This window comes from Aythya ferina (assembly GCF_964211825.1).
Source record: "Aythya ferina genome assembly, chromosome: 13".
Taxonomy (NCBI): domain Eukaryota; kingdom Metazoa; phylum Chordata; class Aves; order Anseriformes; family Anatidae; genus Aythya; species Aythya ferina.
In genome coordinates this window covers 6,206,356-6,221,093 of record NC_140311.1, presented here as the reverse complement: position 1 = coordinate 6,221,093, position 14,738 = coordinate 6,206,356, and the positions used below count along the sequence as shown (strand labels likewise).

Sequence of the window (14,738 nt, the reverse complement as noted above, 5' to 3'; positions counted from 1 at the left end):
GGTTGGTTTTAAAAGCTTTACTGTTCATGCATTTTTTATGCAAAGGTTTTCAAATAGAAGTATGCACACACCTTAACAACAAAAGGCTATAATGACTACATTGTCACCAGATAAAACTGTACTAAAAATAAATAAATGCTGCAGTTTAACATGATTCAGTAGGCAGGGTTCTTATTATTCTTCCACCATTCAAAGGAAGATTCAGTTTCAGCATAATATACTCCATATCTCTGTGGCATCTCTCTTCCAACTTGTGCTTCTTTCAAAGTTTCAACCTGCTCATGAATGCAGAGGGTTAAGAATAACCACTGGCATGAGCATTGTGGTCACTGATGCATATTTTTAAGTGGTAGGACACAGTGAAGAATCTTGGTTTAAGTGTAATAAAAGTGAGGTCCCGGTTTGTTAATGAGGAGCATTGTCTGCTGCAGACACTAATTTCACTACAGGGTGCAGTCTTCAAACTTTTCATTCTAATTAGAATGCATTTCCATATTCTTTATCAATTTCTTCTCTTACTGAAATCTTCTCAAATGACCTTTTTTCTTCTCTTATGACTCATCCAAAGATTTTTATTTTTCCCAAAACAATCATTCAGATGCAACTGCATTTTTCCAGTAAACACGTTCAAAAATAAATGACCTTGCCAGCTCATGCCTACACAGTGGGAGTAGGGCATTAGCAGTGCAGAGGCAGCTACTAATAATACACAGGAAAATTAAGTACAGGAGAAGACCATCTTCCTCTAATTCCTTGAGCATTTAATTTCCAAATGCCCTGCAGTGGAATGTGCCTTGATCAGGAGTTTAATGGCCACTGATGGTGTTCCAGCAGTGGGGAAACAAGTCCCAGCAGAACAAGGGGCATTTCGTGCACAGAGGAAAATAGGTTATCTGCTAAGGAGGCTTTCTTTTCTTTTCTCTCCTTCAGTCCTCCACAGCTGTGTCCAGTTCCAATTTTTATAATAAAGTAAATTATTAACTCAAGTTGACGGATTGGTTGGTGTTGGTAATAGGCTTTCAAAATGATTAGTGATATATACTCATTACCCAAATTAAAAAGCCATATTAAAAATAAGGAGAGGAAATGTAGCAGCATTATCAAAGTAATAATTTCTACTTAGTGCATATCTTTCCTGAACTTTGGCAAATGTTGAATTATGCAACACAAACACTAATCTGAAAGCATTCTAATTAATGATGGTATTTCTTTGCTATCAAATTAAAACCAACACATTCACAGTGCATCTGACTTAAATGTTATTGCAAGATCTTCACAGGTTGAGGAATACTGTTGATGTGCTTCAAAATATTGTACCTATATCCAAGTTAGAAGGCCTGAGCTTTATTCTTCCCTCGTGGAATAATTATTAATGGGAAAGACTTATGTAACTCAATGTTTATCCAAATATTTGCTTTGTTATTCAGTAATTCAATCATTTTGGGAAAAAAAAAAATAAAGCAGAGATGAATATCTTGACATGAATTAATCACAGTGCTTTGTTATCCAGAGCTTGCTATAGTTTTCACCAACTAACAGAATCAAACAGTTGCTTTCACATTAAAGATGCTTTATAGATGAAAACACATTTACAAAACTTCTTTCAGAATAAAACAATAATCAGGCAGCTAATTAAGCACACTGCAAGTACTGAGCTTTTGAGTTAAAGACCTGTCCAGGCTGTAACATCATTTTCACTTTGTTATTATATGCAGAGAGCTAATAAAAATATAATTTTGAAAAAAAATCACATTAGTGATTTGCTAGAGTGAATGTAGATGTCAAAAACACTAATCTAGAAAAGCTGTCAGGAGTTTAAATAGATTTTTCACTGACTTGCCGTTCTTAATTATAGCTCAGCACCCTGTAGAGGTTAAAAATGCCAGGTTCCTTCGAAACAAACCACGAGCTCCTTACCATCTCGTCAAATTCTCCTTCTCTTCCTTTCAAATGGATCAATCAGATGCCAACACATAGCATTTTTTCGTTTATGTCTTTTCTTAAGCTTCCTTATCCACTGCAATTATATTTTTACCCAAACCTATCCTGAAGGGGATAGAAGAGACTTCATGGAAGAAGCATAATTGGCAATTGAGCTTGTTCTTTCTTGGGCTTCTTTTATGAGAAAAGATAGCATTTTGTGTTGTAGGAATTCAGTACTTAAATTAGGGGGTATGCTGGCTACTTAGTTAAATAATCGACAATAATCAGGTCAGGAGGGAATAGTACATAGCTTTCACTGTTTTGTATTAATTTTTCAGATAATGTAATTCTACATACTATCCAAGTATTTCAGAAAGCATCAAAAAAAAAAAAGCTGCAAAACAAAGGATTGACAAGTTGCTAATCCAATCCTCTGACTGTCACAGGGTGCCATATAAAAGGGATCCTTTGTTCTTTAAGAGCTGATTGAGTTCCATTAGTATCCATATTCAGAGCCTTGGGCACAATATTAATGCTAATACCGTTGTTACGGAGATGGAAAGCCGTTAAGACTGAACAATAATCAGCTCACAATATCATTGGACATATTCATGCAGCATGTCGCATGGTGAGATCTGATAGCTCTGAACCTTTCTAAAGAGAACACGAAAATCCAATTAACATCTTCTGTGTAAACCTCCTCAGCTACTTTCACTGGAGATGACCTTGGGCAGCTGTGTTGCAATTTTGCCAAAAATCTCCATTATGTCTTTAATTCAGCAGTGTTGTTGGGTTTTGCCAAAACAGAAGGCCTGGCTCCACAGCCCGCTCCTCACGCTGGGTGATAGCCGTGCACACAAGTTGTTTCAGCAGCCACTGGCATACTCTGTGCCGAGCTGTAGCACAGACGGTCAGCAACCAGGCTTCAGGCTTCACAAATCCAAGGGGATATGCAAGCCAACCAGCAAAAAAATTCATTTTCTCTCCCTCTCCCAGCTTCAGTTAAAAGCACAACTCTCATATGTGCCCTTCCGTCACATCTCAGCCAGTGTCCCTGATGTGGCTGTTTGTGGCAGATGGCTGGTGCGACCTGGTGAGTCGATAATTAATTCCTGCTGATGAAGCATGTGGTGAGGGGAGGAGAGGCTCCACATGCCCCCCACTCTGGGCTTCCCTCCTGCTGAAGGGGAATAGCAGTCCCAGGTCTCACAGACCAGTTCTCTGGACTTAGGGTTGCTCAGCCTATGTTCAAGAGAAAATCTTTCTTGCAAACAGTTTCAATTGGACCTAGAAAAACCTCTATGAAGGAAATTTAGCCTGACAGAATAATAAATGAGGTATTTTTCTTTTGGCAGGATATTTACCTGCATTAGTTGCCTAAGGTAGGGTGAGGAAGTAATTACCATGAAAGGACTCATAGAGAAATAATTTCTTTTTCAAGTATTTTACTGCAGTGTCCACTTAATTTTTTCATTAAGCCCGAAAGTAAAGACCAGTTTTTATAGCCTGCCCTCCATCTCTTTTTTTTTTTTATTTTTTTTCTTTCTTTTTTTTTCCATGCAACCTGCAACTAGACTAGCAGGTATTGCTAGTGATGGTGAGCACTTATCCTGGTGGCCACATGGCTCAAGATTCTTCCAGAATAATCTGTAGGAAAATCTGGTCCTGATCATCATGAATAGGACTCTTAAAGAAGTGAAGACCTTGATGGGAAGAAGAACGCTCATTTCCAGCCTGCATGGACAGCTTCTGGACATAAAGCTTTTCCCTTTTCTGACTATAAGTTGCATGCAACCTGAAACTTTTGCTGTGGTTTCTGTCAATACCACAAGTGAAGGATTCCAAAAAATAAAGCATTTTGAACTCTTTCCTTTCATTTCTTTTTCATTATACCAGGACGATACTGCCTTATCTCAAACACACACTTGCATATTTGCACTCTATAATGGAGAAACAGCACTACATACAGGTCCCTAAAAGTAAACACCAAACTCTGCAAATCTTGCATATAATTAGGGAGATTCTTCTGGATTTATTATTTTTTTCCCCAAAGCTGTTATTGCTTGATTTGGCTGTCATCTGTGTCACTTCTATGGAAAGATTTTCTCTGTGTTAGAAGGAGAAAATCAGAACAGCAGGCTAATAACTTGTTACAATGGTGGGTTTTAAGAAAAAAAGTAATGAAGCAGAGCTGCTGCCAACATTATGGATATTATACCTCCTCCTAAAATAAAACAGGTCAGGATCACCCTTTGCTTTACAGCGTGTCACTTGGGAAGGACAAGCACAGACCTTACAACTGGTGGACACAAACATCCTTTGAGTACTTGTACCTTTTGCTGGCCAGACACATATGCTTTGAGCCAAATTCTGGCTGCAACTTTAGACTGAAAGGAAAACAGCTTCTCCATAAATATCCAAGACCAACCAAACAAATTCAGTCCCAGCCTTATCCTTTTGATTTAATTTCCTTGGGTATTAATTTTGGCCATTCAATCTCATTGATCTATTGAGTCCATCTCAGCTGTGACCTTGATTTGATTGCTTAATTGGCTTAGCAAAGCCTGGGTGCATTAGCTCTGTAACATGCTTGCTTGATTTCTGTACGTGCTGGCTTATTCTTTCTTATAAAATCTATAAAAAGTAAACAGAACTTATTTTACATAAAATGGCAGTCGAGCTTTGAAATTCAAGGGCAAAGATAATCTGAAGTATATGTATGCCACTTCTCCTAGCATAGGCAGAATAGTTTAATCTTGCCTTGTTCAGATCTAGAGATGTTTGAATATTGACATGTGCCCTTCAGTAAATCTTTCTAGTTTAACAGATCACTCACTGTCCACTAACAGCTTGGCTGAAGCATGAGCTCTAATTTTCTTCAGATGACTGCTGTTCCTGCTGGTAGAAGCAGAGGAAGGAACAGCTGATGGCAATATCTTCTGCAGATACAGCAAAACTTTCTCACATGTTTCACTCAGATTGCTATCATCCTTATGCCCAACTGAACCAAATCTCTGCTGCTGCTGTGATTTTAAGCATGCCAGTGCATTGGCATTACTGTGTTTGCTTCATTTGCATTTAAACAATCAAGATTTTTAATTAAAATGCATAAATGAATCATCCACTTAATGCCCTATCTCCTTTGTTATTTATTTTTTATATTAAACCTTCAATTTGATGGATACACACTGCCATTGGTCATTTCTGCTAAAATGATCCTATCAGCAAGTGAAATATTTGACAAATCTGATATTAAATTTTTCATCCCTAGCTTTCAGCACTTGTGGTCCATTAAGATAAATAGTATTTCACACGCTTCCGATCTATTCTTCGAAGCATTTTGGGACCAGCACTCTATCAAAGAGGGAGAGGTACAGGTCAAAAGGATGGTTTTGATCCAAACAGAGCTCTCCTTACAGCTTCCTTTATGGCCCATCACATCCACAGAGGTAAGAGCACCCAGTGCTTCTTTGGTGTCCTCCATCTGTGACAGCTATCATTCCTTTCTGTAAAGTGACAGAATTTGGGTAGGATTTGGTACCTACTTGTTGGTGGAACAGAAAATAATGCAGACTTTCTCCTAAGTAAAAGGATTTTTTTTTTTTTTTAGAAAACAAAACAAAACAAAACTCCGTGACAGTGTTAGCTGTAGTCATCATAAAAGTTCCTACTTCTTCCAGAAATCTCAGCTGGCTATTGAAATTTAACTCCAAGGAAAGTGATTTGTCCGAAGAACTGTATCCTAATATAGAGAATAAAACAGCAAACACACTCTGCTACTCGTTTCTCTCAGAGGATTACTGTAAAACTAAACTAATAACAATGCAGCATTCCTTCAAAAACTGAAATCTTGCTCACATGCTAAGAAGCTGTAAGAGTAACAGCATCATCTGGTGGCTTCTGCCACAAAGAATGGATTAATTGATTTTTTTGCTCTACTTTCATTTAAATTCCTCATCTCTCAGGTGAGGCCAGGTCCTGAAGGAACGTGTGAGAAGAAAAACAAAAAATGATAAAAATGAGTGAAGGTAGTAACTAAATTCCCAGCTATACTGAAACATTAAACTGAGTCTGAATATTTCAGATCTTTTTAAAGGGATTTTAAAAATAATATTGAAAAAAGCACTATCTTCATTGAAGTCAAGCTTAATTTAAAGCAGTGTCAGATGTAGATGGAATATTCAAAGCATATGTTAAGAACAGAAATGATGGTGTAAACCTCAACAACATCTTAAGGTAATTCCTTTCCACCACTTCTTTTGTAAGTGCAAAACCAAATCCTTCCATCTTTTCCTGCATCTTCCTTTTGGAATTCATATTATTGATCCTCTTAACATTTAGAGAGGTGGTATGTAAAAATGAGATGTGCATACATTAGTTTGCAAAATATTTCATCTGTGAATGAGTGCTATTATGATTATGATTGTAAAACAGGCTAATCCACCAAAGCTTACACATATTGTTAGTATAGCACTAGAGGCTAAATCAGCCTGCTTTAGGTATTAAACCTCCCTGACCTAAATGGGCTGATGTATTTCCAGAAGTATCCAGGGTCTCCAGAAAGAACTTTATTGCAATCCAGATGAAGCAGAAGGGCCACACAAGACTACAGAACCCGGTCTTCAGGATTAGTTGTTGCAAAAGCTTATTAACAAGGCAGTAAAGTGAAAATTATTCCTTCTGGCTTTATTGGTGCACAACGTCTGTTTTACATTCATACAGTTTCTGTCCTATCCTTGGCAGTTGTCTTCTTTGTTGTATTCTTACAAAGAGAGAAATATCAAAACATTAATTTAAGCTGTCACAATGCAAAGGGCTGACAGTCATATAAAGAATTATCATTGTGGCAGAGAATGGAGACAAGTTAGTGAAGGAAAATTAAAGTGACTAGCTAAACAGAACCGAACTTCTTGAAAAATCTAGGATATTGCCATGACAATTAGAATTGCTCCAACTTCTTCTTTTTGTGTTCTTCAGCACTTTCCTACATAGTCTATTGTCAATCTGATGGGGTAAAGAAAGAAAAAGAAATCATTTTATATATAAGCTAGTTTTAGGAAATATGTATTTCAAAAGAGAAGATTCATCCTGTACAAATTTATGCAATAAGATAAATTGCAACGAACATCAATCTTTGTAATTTTCCATAATTGTAGAAGTCAGACTGACCAAGATTACAGCCTGTCTAATCCTTTTTACTAATGCATACAGGAAAGAAATGTTTCTTTGTCATCTTTTTTTTTTTTTTTTTTTTTTGAAAACAAAAATGATTCTTTTCTAGCAAACAGTAAGATTCCTGCAGGTGGTGGGTCAGGGTCTCAAAGTGCTTTGTGTATTCCTAAGAATCATTTTAATTATTTTACACATAAGGTAAGAAAGAGAGTGGTTAAAAAAAAAGTAAATAACCACTTCACTTTTGGGTTATGCTTTTCAACAACAGCTTTTGGAATGTTTTATTATGGCTCTGAAAAAGTGAGTGCACAAGAGTCTCAAGGTGTACACCCAGCAAGTAGACCACTGCAGTCCACGTAGTTTGCTTTCCCCAGTAAAATAAAGCGACAGATTCTTTGTCATAAATCAAGTTTTCAGTAGGGTATTCAATGTCTAGTCTTGTGCTCTATCATCTCATCACATGGTACCCTGGTAAGGGGGAGATGTTATGAATTCAGTGCAAGGAACTAGCGAAACTCTGCATCTTGTGTACCACACAAATATCCACTCCCTTCTGGCTATAGTATCTGCAGTGCTAATGATGCCAGTTTGCATTGCAGTGACTAACTGATCAGATTACTAATGAAGCATGAGTCCACGAGACTGCTTTATAAAGTCAAAATTTATAATTAATTCTCATACACACAAGCAATCATTGAGTTAGTTCAGCTAGCACATCAAAAACAGCTGAAAACACCAAAGGCTGAACAAATCAGTCTTCCCAAAGTAGATGAACAAGAGGTTTACATGACTAATGCCAACAGGACAGAGGCACAAAACTCCCTGTGGATGTAAGGACATAAGATCCTTTCCACATGTTCATCATCCTTATGTGCCTTTAAGCGCTGTAATCCTGTAATTAGAAAAGCAGATTGTTTAGGAACACCACAGTAGGTAGCCTTGAGGTTGTGTGCATATTCATTAGCAGTAGGCACTCAACAAAATAAATGCCAAGACCAACCTGCCAGTATTGCCAGCCAGAGCTGTCTGGCCAAGGCCTGGTGTGTCCTAAGAAAAGTCACACGGTCAGATCCAATGCACTTTGAAGTCACACCTAAAGCATCAGATGTATGTTATGACTTGTGAAAATAACAACAACAAAAAAAGGTTTTAAAATGTATTAAATGTAAATTGCTGCAGCCACACCAAATGCAGCAACAGTCCCCTAATTGTATCAATTATTTTTTATGATTGTGATCTTGAAGATGTTACATTTTTCTAAGAAGATGTATTTGCAAATCACTTTGATTACTGTCTGTGAATAGTGTGAATGTGTTTAAGAGCTTCTGCATATTCGCTTTGGCCTTCTGACCCTCTTTGCAGTGTCTTGAATCAGTTGGCAGAACATTAGGCAGTTTAGACACTCCTACTTGAAGCATTCAGAATATCCTGGAATTATTGGGGCTACTCAAATGGAAAGAGTCTTTGTGTAAGCTGTCCTTTTGCTGATCTGATGGCTACTGTGACTGGCTTTGCTTTTCACATCTCTCTCTCTCTATTTCATTTTTAAAAATCAGATATGCTTTACTGTGAGGAGGAATTTGACCACTTACTATTGTATTCTCAGAAATAAGCCTACTAGACCAAGCATTCAAGGTAATTTCATTTTTGCAATAGGAGCTATAATTGAGGAATCGTATTTTCAATGTAAGACACTATCTAAAACGAGTCCCTGGTATGAACCCTGGTCAACTATATACAATCCTCTTTAATATGGCCTTTTATAGTATTCATTTAGCACTCTAATGCAAAGCTTCAGAAAGGGCACTGAATGAAATAGTTTCCAAAGAACCGGAATAGTAACAGAAGTTTCCTCCTCTGAAGTAACAACAATCTTAAAATCTCAACTGCAATTGCTTTGAAATAGCACATTAATCCACAATGAAAATGTTTGCATAGCACTTAAAAAAATACAAACAAGATTAACAAAGAACTTTCCAAGGACAAGATATATTTGAATCAAGTTTAAGACGGAAAGGAAAGTTCAGTGCCTTAACTATTTTTTTAAGAGCTTTAGAGAGAGAAGTTATAACTAGCTGAGGGAAAAAAAAAAAAAAAAAAAAAAAAGTCCCACCCTCTCCTCAGCCCCAAGCCCCAATTTGTCACATATGTTATTTAATAACCATATACCACCAGTGTAAATGTAAATCTAATTACTGATTGGTGTAGCATATTTTGCGATAGGTCTATAAATGCACTACCCCTATTTGCTCTTTCTAGCCATTCCTGTAAGGAAGCCTGAGTCTGAAAGAGCCTCCAGTGCCCCAGAGCTCTTTTGTCCTCACACCAAAATTGTTTGGGACTGTGAGCATATACTTCTGAATTTTTTTAGTTATGCAGCACTACAGCCCATAAAGGGAATCACTGACCTCAACACCTAAACAGTCTTCCAATCTGCCAAAGGAAAGAGAGGTACTTTCAGAGCAGAAAACCATTCCTCTTATCACATATCCCTGTTTTATGACAGGATGAACCAACTCCTCTCTCTACTGACTGCATGAGAACATTAAGCAACAAGTTTGAATTAGATGATCAAGCTTCAGAAGGCTAAAATTAGATGACAAGAATCCAACATAAAACATTTTTGAGCTTGATCCTCAGATAATCTGCATACACCTTGACCATACCTTTTAAAGGACAAATATACTGGCTTCTCCCTGCAAAAGTTTTAGCCTTTGTAACACACACAGCATTCCAGATGCAGAAAGCAATGAAAGAAAATCTGTAGGACAGAAGACAGAAGAGTCTGGCCAAAAGAGAAGTAACAACTGCCATGACTGTACCCTCATGAGGATGCTAATCCCACCTGGAGAGTGTGTTGCTTCTTGAGGCTTTTCACCATATTTTACCCAGTCCCAGTCTCTCTCTGCCTTCACTTCTGCAGCCAGTCAGGACTGGTGGCCACACTGCTGAATGCCAGATGAAGTCTTCCAGCCCTCTCTGTCCTGTTCCTCACTTCTTAACTTGCACATGCACTGGGAATCTCTGTTTCTTAAAGTGATTTTAGAATGAGATGAACAGGGATTGTTTGAGGAGCAAAGACAAAAACCTCTGCTAAGCCTTAAAACTTGATTTTAGTAGACTTACTGAGTGCTCCAGGGGTGAATATGCTCATATGTAGTTACCTCTGCAGTAAAAAAGTGCAGCAAAAGATGATTAAACACATGAGGAAAGAGGCTTCCATCTAAAAGGTGATTAAAAAGACTAGCATTGTTTAGTTTGCAAAACACAAGAGTGAAAGATGATATAACAGAAGCAGAGAGATGAGGCTATTTATTCTGTTTTCTCTCAAGAGCAAATATGCATGGAAAGGTGAAGGAAAAATTCTGCAAACATTTGTGCAGTTTATAAACAACCCTGCAACTCTCTGCTGCAGACTATTAGGCAAAATTTTCAGAAATATTTCTAAATGAATTAGATGTTACAAACAATAAGACTCAGTTACTTAGGCTAAGGAAAAGCAAATACAATCGCCCCAAACCCCAAGGATGGTTAGTCCTTGTCCTTGTGATTAGATTAGTTAGAAATGGAATTTTTCTCTCCAGAGGGATGGTATTATTTATTTATCAAGTGTATGATATGGGAGTGCTCTTCCTTCAAGCAGGAGGTTTAATAGAAGGCAATTAAAAGAGTCAGTAAATGCATCTGTGTGAAGTCACTGCCAACAGATTTCTTCCAGAATGCATAAACCTAGTAATGGTCAAGTGGCTCAAGTTTAGTTATTTTGATCTCAGCTGGTTATTTTCCCCAATGAACTTCAACTACAGCTAGGTAACAGTCAAGGCTGACTATGAATTAATGAAATTAAATATATTCACGTCCTTGGAAAGTTCTTCACTAGTCCTGCTTGTTTCTATGGACTTGTAAATGCTAAGTAAACATTTTCATTGTGGCTATAACCTAATTCGAGTGTAAAAGAGAAACTCTTGTACCTCCAGTATTACTCCAAGTTACCAGTGAGTGGAGTCTGGATTTTAATGGCCCCCTTCACAAGAACCAGTGCTGAAAGTAGCCTCAGAGGGAGTGGATCGGGGTGCTCCTGTGCCGTGCTGCTGGTGCTGTGGGAGGCTGCACACCTCCCAGCCTGTGAGTCTTCCGCTTGTGCTGTCGGAGCTGGAATACGCTGGAAGATGCTGCTGCGGAGTTAGTACCTGCTTACACTGTAGATGTGTATGGAGAACAAACCGTCTTTTTAAAAGAATTTTAAATGCTACTTTTGGCTTCTGAATAGTTTTCTTGCAACTGTCAGGCCATCTGCTTGGAGAGGGGTCTGTGGAGTCATGAAAAGGATCTTAAAATGTACTCTCCTCATAAACATCTTTTGTTTGGAAAATCCACATGCATCACATAATGCAGTAAATGGCAGCACAGGCTGAACTGAAACATTTTTAAATGCCGAGGATGCAACCTTGGATACAGCTCCCCCCGCCCCCCGCCTCCCCTCTATTAATAAGCCCGCTTTAAATGCACACTTAGACACACTCTCTTACAGACTCAGATTGGCAGCACCCACCTGCTGGGAAACATGCTAAGATAACTTCCTTGGGTACATCCAAAATACCAAACTGGGTTGTGGGCAAAAAAGAAACAGGCTTCTGCAAAGCAGCTCTTTCAGAGATTACATCATACTGCCAGCCAATTTTCTGCCTACACTGCACCATTTTGTGTGATGTGTATGTGAAAAAATAGCATACGTCTGTGTGTATACAAGCAAAAAGGCCAAATGAAAGGTGTGCAAGAACATGTAATTCTAGCATTTCCTAACTTCTGGGAGATTAGCTTTTCAGTACTGCTTGGTACTTGAATATATATGATACATACACATGCACATAAACATTTATTTTGTTGTCATGTTTAGAATATAAAACTGTATGTTGGAGAACAGTGTTGCATCTTCCTATTTTTTTTTTTCCTATTTGTTTGTATCATTCTTTGGTCATTTTTGTTTACCTGCTTTTTGTTATTCTAATGTAAGTGCAAATATACAAATTGTTATTTTTTTTTTAACATATAAATGGAATAAAAGTTTCTGGCCTTTTTTTTTTTTTTTTTTTTTTATAAACAAATTTCAGCAGGAATGTTGATGGTATGCTGTATAACAAGTAAAGAAGAAATACTGTTTAATTATCTTCCATATAAAATCCAATAAAACGTTCTGGCTTTTCTTATTTTTCTGTACTGGGGATTAACATCAGCGTCTTTGTGATGAGAAATCTGCATTCATGGCTCCTCTATTTAGATTTAAATAGGAATTATAGTTCTTGGCAGAAAGGGATCTGTCAAATATCACAGCATTTGTGGCAGGTGGTCACTGCATTGCTTAGTACAGACACTGCCTGCTTAACCATAGCCTGAAGTAAACATCAAAAGTCAATTATTCTCTTTGTAAATATTTTATTTATATTTTGGAGGCTAACGAACATCTTTTCAGTGCTTGGCTGAGACCTTCCTCCATGGATCAAAATCCTACTGAACCTGCATTTGGTGGTTAAAAATGTGTTTAGCAATCCAGGGATGCCGATGTAGCTACCAGCGTCTATTAGGCTTCATAACACAATCCTCTGCTTGGAAACCTTTAATGACTTGGCTGGGTTGAAGTGGACAGAGTTAAAACTTGTCATGGTTGTTATCATTGCAGCTGCCAATTAGTACGACAGTCATGTATTATTTTGCCAAAATCCCTTTCCCCAGTTAAACTGTATTTTGAATATAAATACTGCAAAAGAAAAGAAAAGTGTCTATTTCCTTTGATTTAATGTTTTGGGGGTGGGAAAGCAGAAGGTCTGGTTTATTAGAGAGATGAATGCATGTATAGCAGCCCTACGGAGGTAACTTGAATGCACACTGAGTAGAAAATGTGGAACAAGAGCTGAGCTCTGAGGGTCAAATGCCTTGGAGAAGTTTCTTGTTCCAGGGTAAATAAAATGACAGTATCTGGCAACAATTATGCATAAATGCCAGAATCTGTCCCAAAACCACTACTGTGGGAAAATATCTAAAGATGCTGCAGCACATTTTAGATCCTTAACTGAGTCCTATCTGAACTCTTTGGGCCATTAACTAATCAAATCATCTCACGTAAACAATGTTATAAAAATAAACAAGTACTTCTGCCTCCATAAATACATATTTAATATATTCACCTTAAAGAACTGGGATTTTCTTGAGTATTTACTCCTGATATTCAGGAAGCTGAAGGAGTACAAAATGCTAAGGAGAAGCAGAATTCTCTGAGATGGGGCTGTGGGTAATTTTCCCCGCAAGCCTATTTGGTGGTAAGTTAATTGACTCCCACATTACTGAAACTGCAATGTACTAAAGCACTGGGTGCTCGTTTTCATTTGCTATTTGACTGGCAAAGGCCATCTGTTCTACCCCATCCATCCACATGCACAGTGTCTATTGTTGTCAACAGGATTCACACACACGTGGATCAAGGCAAGTATGTGCATCAAACTGTTTTGATCTCTAGAACATGGATTTTTCATTTTCTTTGTTTCTTTGTGTTCGGCCAGTAATAATACTTGTCATTTGAGAATTCATATTGATCTTGTCATTGCCTTAAAATTGGATGACAATTACTATCTTTGTCAAAATTCGATCTGATGAAATGGCTCCAATTAGGAAGGAAAAAGAAGGAATCCATCACAGCAGGGAGGATTGCATTTGGCTTTAAAGTAGGGAAGCTTCTTTTAAAGGGGTACTGCTGGAACAATCAAAAGGGAAGAAATATAACAGAGATCAGGATATAAGCCTCAAAATCTTCAGAAATTTAGTGTGTATATGAAACGAGTAGGCACGTAATTTTTACAGTCCATACCTGTGTGCAAAATTGAGTTGGAGCTCCTCTGACAATAGATGCCAGTAACTGTTGTTTTCATTTTCTGATCTGGTCAGACAGACAGTGGCAGTTGACGTCAGTCTTCATGAATTTTCAAATCCAGTTCTGATCATCAGTATTATTATAATACATTATCAGGAGCAGATTTGCTGAAGTTCATGAAATGATAACAGCATAAATTGCATCATGGTTCCAGATACTGATCTCACCTTGAAACTAAATGTAAAAAGGCAGTAGAAGAAGAAAAAAAGAAGTACACTTTCATTGCTACTAGCATTAAAGCAAGCAACTTATTCCTGCTAATTGTAAATGAAATTGTGCTTATTACAGATTATTATTGTTTTTTATAAATAAGCCCTAAAAATGAGTGTCATGTGTACATGTATGGGTGGGGAAAACTTTTTCTAAAACAAATACCTTTGTTTCATGTTGTTATTATTATTATTTTTTCAATACAAAAGCTGTTTGTGATCTTCCATGGGCTAGAATCACTGCTGGTCTGTAATTCTGGTGAGCCCTTACCAGGGGGCTGTGAGATACATGCTTGTGTTTGGCTCTCCCTAAAGGACCAAAGTCTCCACCCACATTGGAGAATGATCTCAGCTCAAAGACATTTTTGTGCAGGTTACTCTGAACTGGGCCAGTAAATACCATTTTAAATAAAAGTGTGGCATGAACTGGACTCTTAGAGTAGTACAGTTATGTGAGCTCTTGTACACAAGCCTACACACCTTACCTCCCATAAAAATCACATTTTCTTAAC

At 37.6% G+C, this 14,738-nt stretch overlaps 1 protein-coding gene across 35 annotated transcripts in view; it reads right to left on the bottom strand.

The window, feature by feature from the left end:
- Positions 1-6,476: 6,476 nt before the first annotated feature.
- LOC311443752 (uncharacterized protein) overlaps positions 6,477-14,738 on the bottom strand; it is a 319,792-nt gene continuing 311,530 nt past the window's right edge. For 16 of the 35 annotated variants that reach the window (XR_014697447.1, XR_014697448.1, XR_014697455.1 and 13 more), the window contains one exon: positions 6,477-14,191. Coding sequence is in view for 1 of the 35 variants with exons in the window: in XM_084534190.1 (XP_084390316.1) it covers positions 14,132-14,191 (60 nt within the window). In the remaining 34 variants the exon portion in view is untranslated. The remainder of the gene's footprint in view (positions 14,192-14,738) is intronic. The other 19 variants (XR_014697462.1, XR_014697471.1, XR_014697450.1 and 16 more) reach the window with 16 other exon arrangements.